Source organism: Magnolia sinica, chromosome 5 (assembly GCF_029962835.1).
Source record: "Magnolia sinica isolate HGM2019 chromosome 5, MsV1, whole genome shotgun sequence".
NCBI classification, from domain to species: domain Eukaryota; kingdom Viridiplantae; phylum Streptophyta; class Magnoliopsida; order Magnoliales; family Magnoliaceae; genus Magnolia; species Magnolia sinica.
In genome coordinates, this window is record NC_080577.1 from 360,021 (window position 1) to 380,841 (window position 20,821).

The 20,821-nt window shown below is 40.3% G+C and overlaps 1 protein-coding gene across 1 annotated transcript; it reads left to right on the forward strand.

Annotated features, from left to right (window-relative positions):
- The first annotated feature begins 325 nt into the window (after positions 1–325).
- LOC131245028 (protein SGT1 homolog) lies at positions 326–20,536 on the forward strand. Its single transcript, XM_058244193.1, has 10 exons — positions 326–639; positions 1,259–1,328; positions 4,004–4,128; positions 12,051–12,222; positions 13,384–13,480; positions 13,644–13,709; positions 17,786–17,924; positions 19,629–19,711; positions 19,846–19,950; positions 20,188–20,536. The coding sequence occupies exons 1-10, from the start codon at positions 480–482 to the stop codon at positions 20,293–20,295; spliced, it is 1,125 nt and encodes a 374-aa protein (XP_058100176.1). The 5' UTR covers positions 326–479; the 3' UTR covers positions 20,296–20,536.
- Positions 20,537–20,821: the final 285 nt, after the last annotated feature.

The window sequence follows — 20,821 nt, forward strand, 5'->3', positions numbered from 1 at the left end:
TCTTGAGGCCCACCGTGATGTTTATTTGCCATCCAACCTATTCACAAAGTTTATAGACTTAATTCCCACCGTGTGGTTCACCTGCGTCTTGGATCACAAATATCCGTCGCCCTTTAAAGCTTTAATTCCCACTGTGTGGTTCACCTGCGTCTTGGATCAGCGTCAGTTTTGGTAGAGTGTATTGAAATGATACAAAAAAAAGAATGAACGGCGTGGATGAAACCCATACATCACGGTGGCCCCTCGGAACCCCTGACCGTTTCGAGCTAGAGACGGGCAGGGGTAGGACGGTATCCGCATTCTAGTAATAGAGGGATGAATGTACAGTGGCAATCGGTATCTTTAGGGTCGCTTGCGAGAAGTTTCCAGAAGTCAAGGGGGTCTCCCATCGACACCCTTTTTCTATGCCACCGCGGATCACCAGCCATTATTGCTCCCAATCGTCTCTCAAATAATCGAATTCGGGTGCAGCGACGACGATGGCGTCTGATCTGGAAAAGCGAGCGAAAGAGGCGTTTGTCGACGATAACTTCGAACTAGCCGCTGATCTGTACACGCAGGCCCTCGATGTGGATCCGAAGAACGCTATTCTCTTGGCTGACCGCGCCCAGGCTAACATCAAGCTCACCAATTACACTGGTTTCTATCCTATCCCTGTCGATTTCCTTGCTCTAGGGCTTGCTTTGTTTATTTATTTATTTATTTATTTATTTATTTTACTTCCACTACTGCTTGCACTCTACTTGTATTATTACATCATCCCTGTCTTTCCTATTATTTCTGCAATTTTACACATGATTTTGCAAACTACGATTGGAACTATTCCTATCATTCAAGTAATCTCTCTCGTTTTTCTCCCCCTCCTCTCTATCTGTTTCTTCTCTTTTCCTTTTTCCTTTGTTTTCTTTTCTTTTCTTCTCTCTCTTGGTTTTGAGAGTTCTAGAACCAGATCGATTGGTTTCTATTGCTTCTGGTCAAATTCCTCTCGCAGCATCAATGATGTTTAATTGTGCCCGTGCCTACCCTTTTTTCTTAGTCTTGCATGTTCTATGGATTGCAATTTGCATGCTCATAGTATTGAAAAAGAAGTTTTATTTTGCAGTGTTACAATGCCGTTCATTTCTATTTATTACAGGGACACTTTTTGCATTGTTGCTTCTATTTAGTTTGCTTTCACGATTTGACATTGATAAACACGCACACGCATATTTATTGAATATAACATTGACAATGAATCTTTGCTTTTTTGTTTGAGCAGAGGCTGTTGCTGATGCGAACCGGGCACTGGAGCTGGATCCGTCAATGTCCAAGGCGTACTTTCGTAAGGGGTAACTACTGTGCTCTCTTACCATCTTAGTTGTCTCTGTAGAGGCTGGTGTTTAATGCTCCTGAGTCCCGATCTCTCTCTCTCTCTCTCTCTCTCTCTCTCTCTCTCTCTCTCTCTTATATTTATTATTATTTTTTTCTTTTTTCTTTTAGGTGTTGGTTTACGTACAATATTCCGATTTGATATATTTGTTTATAGGCTTGCTTGAAATATGGGAATTTAGAAAAGCAGACACCTTTAAACTTCACAGTGCTCTACTACTTATTAGCTTTCCATCTATCCAACATGGAGAAGAGATACTTCTCTTGTTTTTGGTGCATCTGCTCTATGGTACTACTAATAATGGTTTCTTTGTCACTCTCCAAGCAATATAACGTCTCTAGTTGACTCTCTACAGTATTTGTAAAGCTAGCACCAAATGGCTGTGACGCAGCTGCTGCCGACAGTGTCTCTGTTCATCCAAATAATGTTCCAAATATTGGCAATTTATCGATAATACCCCTGATATTATCGGTATCTCCAGGTCAGTGACACTGAAACTGCTGGATCCTGGAAGTATAAAAATTTCAAAATATTGCCAATATTTTGGATAATATTAGCATACTTGGCAATATTACCAATACCAGCTATACTTTGAGAAAACCTGCTCATAAAAGTTATTTGTTATCAACGATATTGTAGATAATATCCCCTATACAAGTGTTAATATCCCCAGTACCAGGGAAACATCGGTAAATAGGCAAAAATTGACAGAAAATTGGAAAATTTTAAAACCCAAAAAATCTCCCTCTTTTTTTTCTTTTCTTTTCTTTCTAGTTCTTTATTTTTGTTTTTGGAAATTTGTTCCTTAGGTGATTTTGATCAGTCTTGTTTTTTTTATTGAATAAAAGTTTGGATTTGGGGAGAAATTTTGACTTGAAACGAAGACGGGTTAGAACTCAAAGGTGATGAAAAATCTATGAAAGCTTCATTTTTCAAATGTTCGCATGGATTATAGTAGAAATCCATGTCTATGCATGATTCTTATGTATAGACATGGATTTGTGGCAAAAAAAATAACATTTGATTTTATATTGGAAAAGGTGCTCATCACTGTTAATTAATGTGGAAATTTTATATATTAATGAGTGCTGGCCAATATATTGATTGGCTACAAATTTTGTATATTTATTTTATACTGATTTTTTTTTTTTTTTTTGGACAACATATGATTAAGCCCCGATAAAATGTATAATTGCTTGTCACAATATTTTGATTCCTACATTTAGAAACATGTCTTTTAACATCTCTTGAAGTTTCATTGAAAAATTCCACCTTTTTCCCAACGTTTTCCCAATGTTTTCCTCAGACATAGATATTTTCTTTTACTATCGGCGATACCAATACATGTTTCCATATCCCCAGTCATTGATACATGTAATGATACCGAAACTCCGAACACTGCATCCAAACAACATTGTACCCATATGAGAAGAAATCACTTTATTGCACAGAGGGATGCTACTTAAAGCAATCTGCAGCATGCGATTTTAAATTTCTCAAAATTTACCCTTGTAATGTCTAGTAACAGTGAAATAGATTGCTTTACATAAGATAATTGAATTTCCATATTTGTAAAATTTTTATTTATCTATTTTTCAAACATGGCCATCAAGTGACTTTGTTTAGCCTTCAAGTGGACTACAAAAATCCTCTTCACAAAGGGGCAGTGCCCCTGAAGCACAAAATATATGCTATTACACGCCTACAAGTTTTTGAGGGGACCGCTTCCACCCGTATCATATAACAAAGTTGGTCGATATGGATATGATATGGCTGTATTAGTTTGGGTGTGAATGTTCCCTAAGTGAAAATGATTGTTTGTTTTTCTAGTGAAGCTCTAGTCATTATGCCATGTAAGTTTTTTGGTTAGGACATTCTATTTGAAAAGGGAAACATAGAGCTTAGAGCCCATATTCTTCATTCATGCAACTAGTTGGGTTGTTTCGTTTCTTAACATTTCCTTGGGCTCACAAAAGAATTTTGTTATGATTTTTTTTCCTTGGGAGATAACGAAACTTTTATTAAGAAAAAGCAAAACCAAAGTAACAACAAGAGGGACACTGAGTGGGTGACCCGAGAACTATCCAAGAAAAGCATGATTACAATCCCTCAATTTGGAAGAACAAGAGGCCCATTTGATAACTAGTGACCTTGCCCATTTGATAACTTTTGTTATGAATTTATGCACAGTGATCGAGTCTTAGGCACCGTTTGGTGGATGCCTAAAAATGAATTGATCTCATTTAACTAACAATAATTATGTATTAGAGATCTTGATTGCCAATGCATAATCACTATAAACCGAAATGAGATGAACTCATTTTTAGACGTCTACCAAAGAGGACCTTAGTGTTTGTAGTTTTAACTCTTTAGCTCATTAAAACTCAACAAGATCTTTGTGATCAGATTGCTATGTTGAACATTCATTGACATGTGCGCCTTCACATTTTATGATCAACTTATGTGGGGCTTTCTTCCTTCACGTAGTGTTTATACTAGTGCAAATGTGTCCTACATCAAATCTTGTTCCCTTTTTTTTTTGGTGGATTATTTTGCATTTATAGACTTTATTATTTATTTTGAATTACCACTTCCTTTCAATCCACTAATTTGTTCATTTGTTCCGATTAACAGCATTGCATGTATGAAGCTAGAAGAATATCAAACTGCGAAGACGGCTCTTGAAGCAGGTGCTTCTTTGGCACCTGGTGATTCTAGATTCACGAAGTTGATTCAGGATTGCGATGAGCGCATAGCAGGTAGCAACTTGCTTTTGGTAACTTGTAATAATTCATTATCAAGGGTAGAGTGCTTTACAATCTCTAGAAGAAGCATGTTTTGAGAGATGTGCCCTTTACATGGCATTTGGCTTGGTAGGCATCTAAACTTTCTTTTTTTTGAGAGATAATAAAATTTATTAAAAGCCAACAAAAGGTAGGAAAAGAATACAGGCACAGAGAACAAAACAATGGGAGATCAATTAGCCGTAGCTGGCAAAGCATAAGGCACCCAACCCTTAACAAGCGCCACCACTACATTAATCACCCCACTGACCGAAGATTTTCGGCTTTGAAAACATTGCTTGTTTCTTTCTTTCCATATTGCCCAAAAAATTGCCATAACAATAAGCCTCCAAATGACTTTCCTCTCCTTCCCACTTCTAGCTCCATGCCAAGCCCAACAGAAATTCATGCACCGACTCCGGTATAACCCAAGCCATGTTAGATTTGGCAAGGAAGAAGACCCACACTTCACGAGCGAAATTGTAGTGAATGAATAAATGATTAATAGACTCTGCATCTTTCATACACATCAAACAAATATTCAGGAGGACAAGAGACCTTTGTTGCAAGTTATTGATAGTTAAGATTCTCATACAACCAGGGTGTCCCGTATCCGTTACGATACGGCCGTATCGGCTGTTACGTAACGGTAACGGCCTAGGCCGTTACGCGATACGGGGTCAAAACGGGCACCCCTCGATTTTGTGATCGTAACGGCCGTTACGGGCCATAACGGCCGTTACGGACCTGTAACAGCCGTAACGACTGTTACGGGCCTAAAGGAGATAGAGAAAAAAAAAAGTAAAAAAAAACACATACCTTTTTTTTTTTTTTTCTTTTCTTTCCTTCTTCTTCTCGGGCTGCGGCTGCGGTTGCGGCCCCCCTCTCGTTTTCTCCTTCTCCTTCTTCTTCTTCTTCTCAGGCTGCGGCTGCGGCCCCCCCTCTCGTTTTTTCCTCCTCCTTCTTCTTCTTCTGGGCTGCGGCTGCAGCTCTTATTTTCCCCTTCTCTCTCGTTTTCTCTTTCTTTCCCTCTCGTTTTCTTCCTCTCCATTTCCCTTTCTTTTCCTCTCATTTTTCTTTTTCCCTCTCATTTCTCTCCCCCCCTCTTGGTCTCGGTCGGGAAAAGAATGGAATCGGATTGGCTGGTGTACCGCACACCAGCTATATCGTTGCTGTAGGTATGTGTCGTGCGAAGACGAGCACAGACGCTCCTCGAGCTCCGAGTTGTACGAACGGTTTAAAGGAAATCAAAGTTACATGGGCCCCACAGTGATGTATTTATTATATCTACACCGTTCATCTATTTTTAGAGTTCATTTTAGAACATTACCCAAAAAATGAATCATATCCAAAGATCATCTGAACCACAACCTAAATAGTTGCAGAGATAATGATTTTCACCATTAAACAATTTGTAGGGCCCACCATAATGTTTATTTTACATCCAATCTGTTCATAAGGTCAAAAATACCTAAATGAAGAGGGATTTTTTTTTCATATTGATCCAAAACTTCTGTGACCCCAAAAAGGGTTTCAATGGTAGACGTTCAATCCCCCACTGCTTTTTGAAGTGTGGTCCACTTGATAATTAGATCTGTATTATTTTTCGTGTCAAGCCCTAAGACGAGCTTGTCAAATGAGTGGACGGTTTAGATATAACACATACCTCATGATCAGACCCACAGGACTTGGTGACGTCAAATGAATGGACTGTGTACGCAGCACGCTTTGATGACACGAGTTAATAAAAGGTACACGTGCCACATGGGCCCCACCATGATGTATGTATTTTATCCATGCTGTTCATCCATTTTGCCACATCATTTTAGGTCATGATCCAAAAAATTAGTAAGATCCAAATCTCAGGTGGACCACAACATAGGAAACAGTGGTTATAGAATGCTCACCATTAAAAATTTCTTAGGGTCCTCCACTGTAATGTTTATTTTCTATCTAACCTATTAATTGGGTCACACTGACGTGGATGAAGGGAAAACACACATGTCAGCTTGATCTAAAACTTTTGTAGCCCCCAAATTTTTTTTTTAACGGTGGCTTTTTAATTATTGTTGTTTCTTATGGTGTGGTCCACCCGAGCTTTGGATCTGCCTCATTTTTGGGCTCATGCACTAAAATTATTTGGCAAAATGGATGGACGGTGTGGACATAACACATTCATCACGGGTGGGGCTAAAAAAACTTTGACACTCCTGTGCTACACTTCACAATCCAAGTCCAGCCTAATTCGGGCCCTTAAAAAATTGTACACGAGATATGTATTAACTTAAAATTTACCAATTAAATTATGGACTATAATTGCTAACTCACAATGCCAAAATCAAATTGTTTGAATAGTTTTAATTGTTAATTTTTGGACACTTATTTTTTAAAATAGGGCCTTATTTTTTTTCATGATTCACTATCCAATAAATGTCCACCAATTCATAAGTGGGATAATGCCAATAAATTGCATGAATTTGAGGTTGATTTGGGGCATGGATTGGTCCTCCAAGTCAGCCCCAAATTGGCAACGCTATCTACGTAAATTTAATTTCATTTTTTAATAGAACTTTTCGGAGAAATGATATCAAATTGTTGAGTATATAAATTAGATATTTAGAAAATTAAATATATGAATTTTGTAGTCAAATTCAGGTTATCTGGTTCATAAATTCATTAGACAGTCCGATACAACTTCTCACCAAAGAGTGGACTGTTATACCATCATAAACATGTTCCAATTTATAAATGAATGCATATTTGGAATGCTTAGAATATTTCAGATTTAATCCATATTTTTTCATATTTTTTTAGCTAAAATTTTTTTTTGCACCGTTACGGGCCGTTACGCCCCCGTATCGCCATTACACCACTGTATCTGTATCGGTATCGGAGGGCACCGTTACGTCAACCGATACCGATACGGGATACCTTGCGTACAACCAACCGGCCAAACAAAAGCTGTTATCTCGGGGGGTGGGTGGATGCATAAAACCAATAGAGAAAGGGATGGGACGGACCTTAGAGGCCAGGATCACGAGAGACGGACTAGAAGAAAGACGCAACAGAGAACCTCCTCGATTTATGCCATTTCCAAAGCAAAGAGTCGTCCCTTGGAGAAGGCACCTCATTCTTAAGGTGATCCGGCAAATGGATAAATTTTGTTGTTTCTTCATCTGACAAGCTCCTATTGCAAGTGGGACACCACACCATGATGCCATCAGGAACCAAATAACATTGAGAAGCAAGGATAAAGTGGTCAGGAGCTAAATTTGCCAGTCTTAGGAAATAGTCTTAATGCGGCCCATCTCCACACCACATCGATCCAAAATCGGATGCGATCCCCTCTTCCCAAAGCGAACGAAATACCTTCACGCACCAAATGATCGGATGACACTATAGCCTTTTGAATACCTGAAGCCCGATAAAGAGAGGACCATTTCACAAACCAACTGCCATCTTGAACACCATACTTGGAAGCATTGACCTTCCTCCATAGGCTTTTAGGCGTGGACCCGAATCTCCAAATCCACTTGCCTAAAAGAGCGATGTTCATAAGGCCCAAATCCCTAATTCCCGCCCCTCCTTCGATTTTCAGCTTTCACAACTCCTTTCATATAAGAAGATGAAACTTTCGGCCGTCCTGAACCCCTTTCCATAAAAAAAACCCTTCCTCATTTTATCAATCCTATTGAGCACCGAACTTTGGCATTTGAAAAGGTCAGAAAATACATTGGCAAATTAGAAAGGACCGAACTTAAGAGAGTCAATCTAGCCCCCAATGACATGATTTGACATTTTCAGGATGCTAGCTTCCTTTTGATTCTTTCCAAAATCTTATCCCAAAGGTGTTTAGCGGTCTTCCCAATGCAAAGAGGCAACCGAAGGTACAAAGAAGGGAAAGAGCCTGTCTTACATCCCATAACTGCTGCAAGACTTGCCAACTGCTACTTAGCGACATGAATGCCCAACATTTCACCTTTAGTAACATTAACCTTTAGCCTGGACACTTCTTCGAAACAAACAAGAATTTTACGCATATCGTCCATTGCGGTCGCTTCTGTGTCACAAAACAACATCATTTCATCCACATACTGAAGATGGCTAATAGTAGCACCCTCATCCGCCACTTGTAATCCGGTAACAATACCTTGTTCCTCCCCCCTAACGATCATCTTGCTGAGTGCCTCGCCAAACACCACAAAAAGATAGGGAGAGAGGGGTTCACCTTGCTGGAGACCTCTAGAAGCCTTGAAGAAACCTTTTGGCAAGCCATTCACCAAAACAAAGAAAGAACCTGAATACATTCAAGATTGAATCCATTCTCTCCACTTCTGGCCAAATCCCAACCTGTCTAGCATATAGTCTAAGAAGTCCCAATCTACATGATTGTATGCCTTGTGAAGATCAAGCTTACAAACCAAACCATTCTTCTTCTGTCTAAATCTTGAATCGATGCACTCGTGAGCGATAAGAACCGTATTCAAAATCTGCTGACCCTTCACGAAGGCCCCTTCAAAATCTGAAATGACTTTAGAGAGCACGTTCTGGAGCTGTAACGCAAGAACTTTGGCTATATTTTGTAAGGACCCCCTAACAAGCTTATCGGGCGAAAATATGACAATTGTTCTGCTCCTAGTTTAGAGATAAGCGCTATGAAAGAGGTGCCGACTTCTTCCGTTAATCTGTTGTGCTCGAAGAAATCTGTAACAAAGTCCATGGCATCTTTCCAAAGGATATTCCAAAAATTCTAAAAAAAAAGCTATAGAGAAGCCATCCGGAAGAGGGGCTTTATCGCTGCTAAGCAAGTCAATATTCGCCTTCACTTCTTTTATATAACATTGAACCTCAATTGACGCGGCCTCCTCTTCTGAAATCCTGTTGAAAGGGAGAAAATCGAGGCACGGTCTATTCCACCTCTCTGAATAGAAGATTGGTATAGAAGGACATAATAACTTCATAGATCCTATCCTTATCCATCGTTCTCTCACCATTCACAGCTAGAGAGTTGATACGGTTGCACCTGGCACTGGCACTTGAGATCCAAATCCCGAATAATTGCTGACATATCATCAAATTCTGCCTCTCGGGCCCCTAGAACTTCCTTTTTCCAGGTCGTCAACTTTTCTTTCAGAAGCTTGAGTTTTCTACATAATCGATACCCCGCAAAGCCTTCAACCTCCGAGGAAGACTACCATTCCGCTTTCAATTTCTTAAACCCATCAATCTCCACCCATGCCAATTCAAACCTGAAGGGTTTTGGGCCTCAGTTATCAATGGGCACTTCCAACAGAATTAGCCGGTGGTCCGAAATGGTTCTAGGCAGCCCACGCTGACACAACAACGAGAATTTGTCAATAAAATCTGGAGTCACCAAGAATCTGTCCAATGTAAACAAAATCGCATTGCTCTGGCCATTTGACCACATAAATTTGCCCCCCCACAAGCGGGAGATCCACCAAATCATGTCTGCTCACCCAGCCTGAGAATCTTCTCATACTTCTGTTGATCCGTTCCCCCGTTGACTTTTTGTGTGCAAATCGGATGGCATTAAAATCCTTGCCCACAAACCAAGGAGAAACCCATTTATGTCTGACACTGTCCAATGGACTCTGTCTCTCCCGACCCTCCCCAGAAGAAGTCCCTCCTTCGTCTTTCGAAAACATTTAGAATAGATTTCGGGCATTTAAAGAGAGACATAAAATAGATTGGAACGTTTGACATAGATGTTGCCACTAAGCATGATCCTCTAATGCGCTCATGGATGTTCTAGATTTGGGTCCACCATAGGGTGCATGACTGTAGTTGTGCCACAATGAACTAAACCTTTTTCTTGTTTGGCATCTCTTCCTCTACTCGAAAAATTTGCTTTCTAATTCTATCTGAACCAAATACTGAGGAAGTTCTTCGGCTGCAAACCTCCTTTGACCTCCAGCATCTTAACCTTCACACCACAGGTGTAATCATGATCCTCTAATTAGTTGTTTCCTCTACCAAAATTTGCTTTCTAATTCTATCTGAACCAAACACTGAGGAAGTTCTTCAGCTGCAAACCTCCTTTGACCTCCAGCATCTTAACCTTCACACCATAGGTGTAATCATGATCCTCTAATTAGTTGTTTACTCTACCATGGCGATGATTGAATGGAATACTATTGGAATTATTACCATTGGATTTTACAATGTTGCCAGTTGCCATCTTCCTACTTACGGAGAGGGTTTCCTTGATGCTGTGAAGACGGTGCCAGCTGCCAACTTCTCTAATCTATTCAAATATCTTGAACAATCATGCCTCCTATTGACTTCCTCAAAGAAGTTCCTCTAGTTGCTTGCTGTTTATTTGAAACAAGCTCACAGAACTTACTTGAATACCAATTTGATGTAGGGTGGATGTGAAAAAAGAAAAGAAAAAGGTGAGGAACTTTATTTAATCACTCTAAGACGTGTAGCATCAACCCTTGATTTTTTTTCCTCAAAACTCTAAAAATACTGTAGCATCACTATATTGTTATTGTAGCAAGTCGTTGTAGTGCAGAACCCCAATGCATAGTGTAGCATGGTACTTTGGCACACAGATACTTGCAGAATCCTTTTAGAAAATAAAAAAACCCAAAACAACTGAAAAACAACTCTCCTTTGTGCATTGGCATGTGTTTAACACATGTGGTGTCCAATGCATGGGATGCATAATCGACAAATAGTCCCTTTGGAACCCACATCTTCATTGCATGCTTGTTGCGGCCCCCTCAGTTTCTCATTACTCTCCAAATTCCACAACCATTTGCCAAGTAACTCTTGGTTCATGAGTTTCAACTATTTAGTTGAAAGTCATTATACAATGACAACCTGACTCTCCCTCTCCCCCCAGCTTTGGCAGATATTAGTAACCTAGATCAGATTGCGGAGAATAAATTAGGAGGAGATGATAGAGAAATAAGGTGGTTAGATGGTTTTCCAGTGGAATCACATCTCTAGACTAGAGTTGCACCTCCAGGGCTAGAAGATTCTTGAGTTTTAGGGCTATCCAGTTGCAGGATATCGAAAACAATATTACAGATAAAATTTCATTAAGTAATGAGCAGAACCTTCACGCATTGTGTATATTGGACAATTAGAAGCATGTGTAATCCTTCTCAGAATACAGAATCTCCAGGAAGCTAGGGAACTAATAATGTGTAACAAGCAGCTAAATGAGGAAGCTAAAGAAGTAAACTGATTGATGTTGAAAAATAGATATGCTAAACTTGCTAAGAGAACTAACCCATTTTGTAGACCATTGGAGTCTGAGTACGAATGGTGCACTCATATGAACATTCCAGACATGTGAACAGTGTGTACATGTGTAAACAATGCACATACATGAACACTGCACAGACATGCACAACGTGTATCCATGGGTTGTGCAGACCATTTTTTTTTTTTGGTGAATGATTCTTACAGACCAGTGTTGAAACTTGAAAACTAGACTTGGACCTTGAAGGTTTGTTGAGTAACCCAGTCATGTTATTTCTAGTAATTCAGTCATGTTTTTTTTTGAGTCCTGAATGCCAATAGTCAGTAATGCCATATATTTAAAATTTATAAATATTTTGTGGTTTTGGTGAATCAAGTAGAGTTTTATCGAGTTGGTTGAGTCAAGTTCAGCGAACCGAGTCAATACATGGCCAAGTCAAAGTCTGATTTAAGCAAATTTGCATGCTGTCTTGTGCAGTATTGTACCTGTAGTTGTTGCTTGCCCTCTTTAAGCTTGGAATAGATCTTCTGAACTCATTTTCTAAGACGTCTTCTTAATTTGAGAAGATTCAATATGACACATTTATGATAACTGTATGTCCTTTTTTCATGTTGTATTTATTCTATACTTTTTTAATGGCTGTATTTGGTCTATACTTGCGCAGAGGAAACTAATAATGTACCAAAAAATGTGACGCATGATTGCTCGCCAAGCACTGTACCTCCTTCAGTTGGATCTCATTCATCAGATGCAACTGCCGACACTGTAGAAGATGGTCCGGGACGTGACAAATCTCGTCAGTTGTCGATGGCATCATCGGTTAAACCAAAGTACAGGTAGTTTTCAGCCCTTTCTGCCTGCCATGCTTTTCAAACCTTAGTTTTCCACAAAAGGAACCTGTTAATTTTTTCTTCTTTTGCATCTTGTGTGATTATCATGATTGTTCAACGCTTGTATGTTTTGTGATGTCCATAGTTTAACAGAACCAAAACTTGAGAACCACAGTTTCAACCTTTGTGGCAAGAACAATATAAGATGGCATTTCATTTATAATCATCTTATCTAGGAAACCATCGTACATAGTTGTCTAATTAGAATGACCAGTGTTTTCTGATAATCAGGGCCCCATGGTTAAAAACATTGGCCCTGTATCACGTATCAGTACTTTACTGATAAGATTTTTGCACATGAATCAACCATGGTCAAAATTCACTCCATATTAGGGTACGGACCATTATGGGTTGATATGCAATGGCGCTAGTTGTGGGATTGTTTTTTTTTTTTTTTTTTCCTCTGTTGGTTGTGGATATTATCTTAAAGAAGTGGTGAAAGGTTTTTTTTTTTTCTTTGTAGAGTTGTAAACTTGTAGTATAAGTTTTGTGTTTCAGTTTCACACATGAAGTACACAATGCTTTTGCACTATTTGATTTACAGAATACTTAAAAAACTTTAAAAACTCTAAAACATTCATATCCATGAGGATGATGATGATGTCTACGACCCTTCTGACCTTTGCTGTGGTATTGGCTGACTAATTCACTGAGCATGTATCCTAGATTACCCTTATACTATACTAACTAGTATCTGTTATCTGATTCATTTAAAGGTCTGTCCTCTTGTCGCTAGTCATATCTCTTGTACTCTTCAAGGTCTAGGCATATAATATATAAATAAAAGTTTTTAACTATATCTAACTCATGTCTTTCTCACTTGCACACATACATATGATTTATGTCTTGACAGATTTACAAACTCAAGGTACCATAGAAGTTGATCATAAAAGAAATGTTCCTAGTCACAGATTGGCTTGTTAGAAGATTTATGCTTATCTTTCCATATTCTTGCTTTTAGAGTTGTTGACCATGCCTGTCCAGTTGTTGGTTCTCTAAAGTGTAAATATTAACAGAGAAAGATAAACTGATGATCTTCACTTTCATAAATATTTTGTACCAGTGTCTCAGCTGTATGCTTATTTGACAAGTGAATGTGTCATGCAGGCGTGAATATTACCAGACGCCAGCTGAAGTTGTTTTGACCATATTTGCAAAGGCCATACCGGCTAGAAATGTGGCGGTTGATTTTGGTGAACAGATAGTATGCTTCTTTATTAAACAAGATTTATCATGCTCTGTTATATTTGTCCTTGTCACTTCATCACATGGGTTTTATATTATATTGCAAAGGTTCATGGGCCTACAATCATGAGACATTGATTATATTCCTGCTTTCCATTCATAACAATTGTGTTGCTTTCCAGCTGAGTGTTACTATTGATATCCTGGACGAAGATCCATATCATTTTCAACCACGTCTTTTTGGGAAGGTAATTTCCTTGTGATAGATTACGTTGTCTCTGCAAATGGAGTTTGTTATTTTGATACACAACGGCTATATCCTGTCTGTTGATGGATACTAATCACGTAGTTCTTCTAGATACACTGTCTCTATAGGAATGATTGGAGAAACAGAATCTGTAAGGCTGACCCAAATAGTTGTGAAAAGGCTATACTGATGAATCACTGTCTCCGTTTTACCCTCCCTTCTAGCATCTCAAGTTATGCTATCTACGTACATGCATGGTGGGCATGATGAAACTAATAATTTGTGTTGGATGATTTTCACTAAAGATTTGTGTTTGTAGGCAACATTTTCCTGTTTGGTTGTTCATAATAATTTTTTGAGTGTTGTTCCAAATAATTAAGCCATGATGTGTTTGGTGTTTTTCCTTTCTTTCATTTCCCCTAGACCATTGTTTATGCCTCATGTCAGTGGTTGTTTTGCACTGTAAGGTAGGGGTGCACATGGGTCGGTTCGGTCTGGTTCTGGGGTGAAACCAGAACTGAAAGTTCCTAACGGTTCCAGGAAAATCGGAACCTGAACCAGACCGTTTGCACCCTAGAACCAAACTGGAACCGTACTGTAAAAACTGGTTCGGTTCTACAGTTTTGGGCTTTTTATAATGCAGACTAGAGAGAGAGATGAGAATGGAATGGGGGCGGTAGGGGTGGCGTGAAGAGAATCAAGAGATTATGTTTTTTTTTTTTTTTCTTTTTCTTTTTTAAATATTTATTGCTTGAGATGGTCCGGTTCCAAGGTCGGTTCCACAGTTCGGTTCTACATAACCCCAAACTAACAACCGAACCGAACTAATCAGTTCTTTGATTTTCGGAACCGGAACCGGTGCACTTTAGAACTGGACCAAACCGTGCGGCTTGGCCGGTTGTGGTCTAGTTTACCGGTTCCATGTGCACCCCTACTGTAAGGCATCTTCTGTTTCAATGGCAACTGGCATTTTGCATATTTAAGTCAAGCATATATCATCATCATTATTTTATTTCTTTTCATATGTTTTGAGAGAAAGGGGGTGACTCAAACTAACTCGGCCAAGTCACACCTGACTCGTCAGAGGGAGGGAGGGTTGTCATGGGAACTTCGTGAGAACTTTTGACATGTGATGTTCTCATGGGAACTTCGTGAGAACTTTTGACACATGATGTAGGTACAAAATCCAGACGGTCAACTAGATGAGTCACCTAGGGAGGGAGGGATGTTCTCATGGGAACTTCGTGAGAACTTTTGACAGGTGATGTGGGTACAAAATCCGGACGATCAACTAGATGAATCACCTCATGAAATCCGAAGGGCCAAAAATCTGGTGGGCCATAACAAAGTGAGAGGCAGTTCAAGGGCCTCGGGGTTTTCACTTTGCTATAGCCCACCAGATTTTAGGATCATGCCGAAAAGTTAGCCCAATGGTTTTCATGAGGTGACTCATCTAGTGGACTGTTCGGATTTTATGCCCACATCACGTGTCAAAAGTTCCCATGAGAATTGGTTCTTATGAGAGTGCGCACGCGTGTGTGAAGTTCCCATGAGAACCAGTTCCTTCGGGAGCATTTGTATGGGTGGGTGGGGTTGACTCAAATCACCTCGGCCAAGTCACACCTGACTCGTGTGGCATGAGAGAGAGAGAGAGAGAGAGACCCAAAATTTATAAACAACCTGCAAAGCAGGAAAAAATATAACCCCACACTACCCAGAGGTAGCAAAAAGATCACTGGGCACACTGGCTTTTACATACACTGCCCAAGTTGCCATAAACCCTTTAATTTGGCTGTGTGTGTGTGTGGAGAGAGAGAGAGAGAGAGAGAGAGAGAGAGAGAGAGAGAGAGAGAGAGAGAGAGAGAGCCTCGGGGTTTCTACTTTGCTATGGCCCACCAGATTTTTGGATCGTGCAAAAAAGTTAGCCTCGGGGTTTTCATGAGGTGACTCATTTGGTGGACCGTTCGGATTTTGTGCCCACATCACGTGTAAAAAGTTCTCATATAGTTCCCAGGAGAATCGGTTCCTACAAGAGCATTTGTGTGTGTGTGTGTGTCTGTGTGTGTGTGTTTGTGAAGTTCCCATGAGAACCAGTTCCTATGGGAGCATTTGTGTGGGTGGGTGTGGGGTTTTCCTAACATCCCCATGTCCCCACCTTCATGGAGACGTTAACAACGTCCCTAGACCTTTTAAAGGGCCCACGGGGTGACCTATTGTTGACCTTAACCATTCATTCATTCATACAACTAGGAGCAAGCCATGGTGCAAGAATCACACCGATTGGATGATCCTAACCCTTTGAATGGGCCTATTTGTTACAACCATCAGTTGTTTATGAGCAACAAAACACATGGTTAGAATCATAAAATCAAAGTGTTACTTTAGAACCATGAGAAATACAAAGCGGGATCTATCTACTAGATGTTTCAAGATGATGATCGGATGTATTATGTTTCTCCGGTCAATGTTGACTGTCCATTTTCATGCTGTTGATTGAATGGGCCTATTTGTTACAACCATCTGTTGTTTATGAGCCATAAATCACATGGTTAGAATCATCAAATCAAAATGTTACTTTAGAACCATAAGAAATGCAAAGCGGGATCTATCTAATAGATGTTTCAAGATGATGATTGCATGTATTTTGTTTATCTAGTCAATGTTGACTGTCCAATTTCATGCTGTTGATTGGAAGTTTAGGATCACCTGATTGGCATGATTTTTGCACCATGGCTTGCTCTTTGTTCTATGAATGAGTGAATGGTTTGGGTCATCAATGGTCACCCCCTGTGCCATTTAAAAGGAGGGAGGGAGTCATCAATTTAAGACTGTCCATATATAAATCCCAACCTTCATGGGGAGGTTAGCAATGTCAGCTCTTAAATGACACATGGGACAACCTTCCCAGCTTCCAATGTTTAACGGTTAGATCTTTGGCTTGTAAAAAAGGATGGTTGTAACAAACGGGCCCCATTCAAGGGTTAGGATCAACAAATCGGCATGATTCTTGCACCATGGCTTGGTTCCAATGGTACTATTGAATGAACCATCCCAATTAATGGTCGGGCATCCCAAATGTTGTTGAAAAGCTCTGGTGACATTGCTAATGTCCTCATGAAGGTGGGGATGTTAGCATTTCCACACACACACACACACGTGCACACACGTACACACACACAAACACATCTCCATATGTATGTATGTAGAGAAAGGGGAACGGGGGAGTGCCTTAAACAAATGAACTCATTGTGGTTTGGGTAGGAACTACAAACAGATCAGTTCAAGTGTAGATAACATGGAAGCATTGGAGTATGCACGAACCTGTTCATTAGCCCCAGATTCCATATTCTTTCATCATTTATCACCATGTAATAATGGCCTGTGATTTACCATTTACTCTAATTGTATAGTCATCAAGAAATCCACACTCCAAAAGAAAGGGGAAGAACTTTTCAGAATAGGTGTCTCACTAATAAATGGATCCAACCTATTATTACCTTTTGTGTATGGATTCCAACACAAACTTCTATTTTCTTAAGGGTTCCTTGAGGAAGCTCATGTCATAGAGACCCCAGCTGCTGAACTATATCAGTAGCCTCAAGATCAGGCGATGCTGTGTCCTTTCATCTAAGCACCGTGCATCCACCTTTGTATATCGTGGCGAGAACATGATAATAGTAGGACATTCAGGAAAGCGGAGATAATCACTTGGTGGTATCGGTCAGTAATTGGTGGCATAGTAGGCATATGTGCTTTTATGTTTACGGGGGACACTTGGATAAGTGTACACAGTTGCCTATTTTTGTTAAGCGTACAACCACTTCTATTCTGTTTTATATAATAATTTTTCTGATGAATTGTTTTATTTAAGACAGTACTTTCCTTTCGCACAACTCTTGGTAATGGAAAGACTGGACATTTTATATGCATTGCCTCTGTTATTTTGAAATTGAAATGCTTCGAGTCTTTGTAGAAGCCACCTGTTTGATTACTGTGCACCTTTTACACAAGTTATTTTTGTAACTTTGTTGGCTAAATCAATTTGATTATGGTGTTGTTGGCTGGGTGGCAAGACAGATTATACCTGAAAAATGCAGATACGACGTATTGTCTACCAAAATTGAGATCCGTCTCGCAAAAGCTGAAGCTATTAATTGGACTTCTCTGGAATTTAGCAAGGAGAATGCAGTTCCACAGAAGATACACGTATCATCAGGTAGCCATGTGTTTGTTTGGTATGTAATGCTGTATATGTTTGCACAGTGTCTGCAGGGTTTTCTGCATGATTATGTTACCCACATATGAAGTTTTGAGTATGAGATTTGCACATAAAATTGTAGTGCCAATATGGGTACAGCAAGAGCACAGCAAGCAGCAACAATTGCCATGTGTATAGGGCTACCGCTGCTAGAGAGCGCAGCAGCCATGTGGCTCATGGCTGCTTTCAGCAGAAGAGGCAATGTGATACCCTTTAATATGGAAGGGAATCACACCCTTTCTTGTGAGCTCACAACAGCTGCCATGTGTCAGTTACCCGACACATGGGCTGCCGTCTCTTTACATAACCAGGGGATTCCCCTCTAATGTAGCCACAACAGTTGCCACCTAGCAGGGACAGTCTGTTGCCTTCTCAAAGGCAGGCATTTTTTTTTTTTTTTTCCTCACTTGTTGCTGATAGCTGCAGCACCTGCCAGGTGGCACTCCAAAGAGTCATGCCTTGACAAAGGGCTCTTATAGCAGTGTGGTGTGGTGACAATATGGGGGAGACCCCTTGCATATGCCTCTATAACATGGAAAGAACTCACCTGACAGAAAGGTCCCACGCTCTCTCGTTAGCAGTTTGCATTTGCTGCTTTCCCTTCACAGGGCAGTTCTTGTTCAGGCTAACTGTCCATCACCATGTGTGTGCAGCTACATAGGTGAGCTCTAGGAGTCCACCCTTATTGCAGTAGGATGCCAATGCCCTGCTGACACATCTCGAGGTGAAGGATCCATGGATCTCTTCTTTGATGGAGATCAGAGGCACTGATGTGTCTAGTCCCCATTGGAGTAGTGATACGCATGATCCAAGTGACCTGGTGCAGGGAACACTTCCAACAAAGCGGCTCTAAACAAGGAAAATTTTCCCTTTCCAGAGGATTCACTCTCTATGACATGGCAACATACAACTGATGCAATGTCCGTCAGGTTGATAGCCCTGATAGCCCTGGCTTTTGGGAGTCTTGCCACATCAGCAGATCCCCTGCATGCATGTAGGATTTCTAAAAACCCTAAGAGAGTGGTATTCTGGCACTTACCTTAAGGAAGGGCTCTCTTTAATGGTTGCAGGATCCTTCTAACTAGGTGTCGCACCCGCTTCGAATCCCTGCTTTGGACTCTCCCTGTTGCTCCCACTTCCTATGTATTTAACTTGTTTAGATTTTAAAAGAGACAATTCTCTGCTCGTGCACCCAAACTTGTAGCCACTTCGCTTCATGCCTCATACAACTATAGGGCTGCCATTTCCACACCTAGGACTGGCTCTTATCTCAGCCAGCTGGAGCCTACCATGTGGATGACTCCCATTTGGGAAGGGTTCTACCACCCTTTTGTCCCTTTGGAGACCTACTAATAACCCTGAAGGGGTCCCTTTGAAGGACAGTTCTTCCTCAGTCTAGGGTTTAACCAGAGAGATTTCTTGAGAGCCCTGCAATCAGAGCTTCTAGAGTTAACTATATGCACTCCTCTCTCTTCTATTTCTCCTATTTTCTCTTTACTTTATTTCTTGCATCCAAATTCTATAACTCTCATGCTAGATCCATATCTAGCCATCTTCTACTGAGAAGTGGGGAGTTTCACCTCTATAACAGTAAGAGGAAATGTTGGTGTCCCGAATCTCAGGTGTTCTTATGCCTTTACTTTCTTTATTTTGAACTTTCAGGTCTTAAAAATGAAAGACCCACATACCCATCTTCAAAATCGACAGTTGATTGGGATAAGCTGGAAGCACAAGTCAAGAAGGAGGTCTGCCAGTAAACTCATATGCGCAACATTTGACATATTTATGTCGAGTATTTACCTTGGATATGACTGACGAAATGCACACACACTGTTAGTTCCCATTGATACCTGATTTTGAGATTTGCACTTTCATTCAGGAGAAAGAGGAGAAGCTAGAAGGCGATGCAGCTTTAAACAAACTATTCCGTGATATATACCAAGATGCTGATGAGGATACAAGGCGTGCCATGAGAAAATCTTATGTAAGACTTAACTACCCTGTGACTTCCATGCAATTGCATTGCTAGCTGTTATTCTCTGTTCTTCACTGGAGAGCTTTCATTGTCCCTTTAGCTTTTGACTGGCTGTGCCATCCATCGGTCATCTTGGAAAGTTTGTAAACATTGCAGTTGCTCTTCATAGGATTGAAGCACATTTTTCTCCCTGATATGTTATTCCTCCACTGTAGTATTCTAATTTGTCTCCTTTTATTTGTACAGTATGAGTCAAATGGCACAGTGCTTTCCACAAATTGGAAAGACGTGGGCTCAAAGAAGGTGGAAGGCAGTCCTCCTGAGGGTATGGAGCTGAAAAAATGGGAGTATTAACTGTTCAGGCTGGATTCTTCTACTGTATCGTTATATGTGTCTTGTGTGGTGACAATTTTTTAATCAGTACATTGTGACATGTTTCGGGCAGATTCTAAACTGCTGGTTGCATCGTGGTCATGGAATCTTGGTGAGGTTTGGTAGTTTTCGAAGGCATTTCTTAGTTTTCAAGGAATGGTCATGCAAATCAGATGACTCTACAGTTTGTCGTTGTGTTAATTATTAGAGGGTCTTATCTCTACTTGGTTGAGATTTCCCCAGGTTTGTACATTTGGAAAGACTAATATGAGCACACAGTGCAATCTGGGAGTTGGCTGTACATGCATCTAACTCCCGGTAGAACTAGCAAGCCATTTCAAAATGCAAACTTTCAGCAGTACTTTTGAAATTGTGTTAACATCCTGGCTGCCACCCTCAGTGCATTTTGTGCATACCAACTATACCCGTAGGCATTTATGGTTATTTAAACCCGCTATTGTCTCTCTCCCAGCTCAGTTTTCCATAATATTATAAACAGTTGGGATCC

Bases quoted from the DNA above. Each gene is read 5' to 3' on its own strand.
- LOC131245028 (XM_058244193.1), top strand. From the start codon at position 480: ATGGCGTCTGATCTGGAAAAGCGAGCGAAAGAGGCGTTTGTCGACGAT. The intron at 640-1,258 runs GTTTCTATCCTA...TTGTTTGAGCAG, and splicing joins CAAGCTCACCAATTACACTG to AGGCTGTTGCTGATGCGAAC. The intron at 12,223-13,383 runs GTAGTTTTCAGC...TGTGTCATGCAG, and splicing joins TCGGTTAAACCAAAGTACAG to GCGTGAATATTACCAGACGC.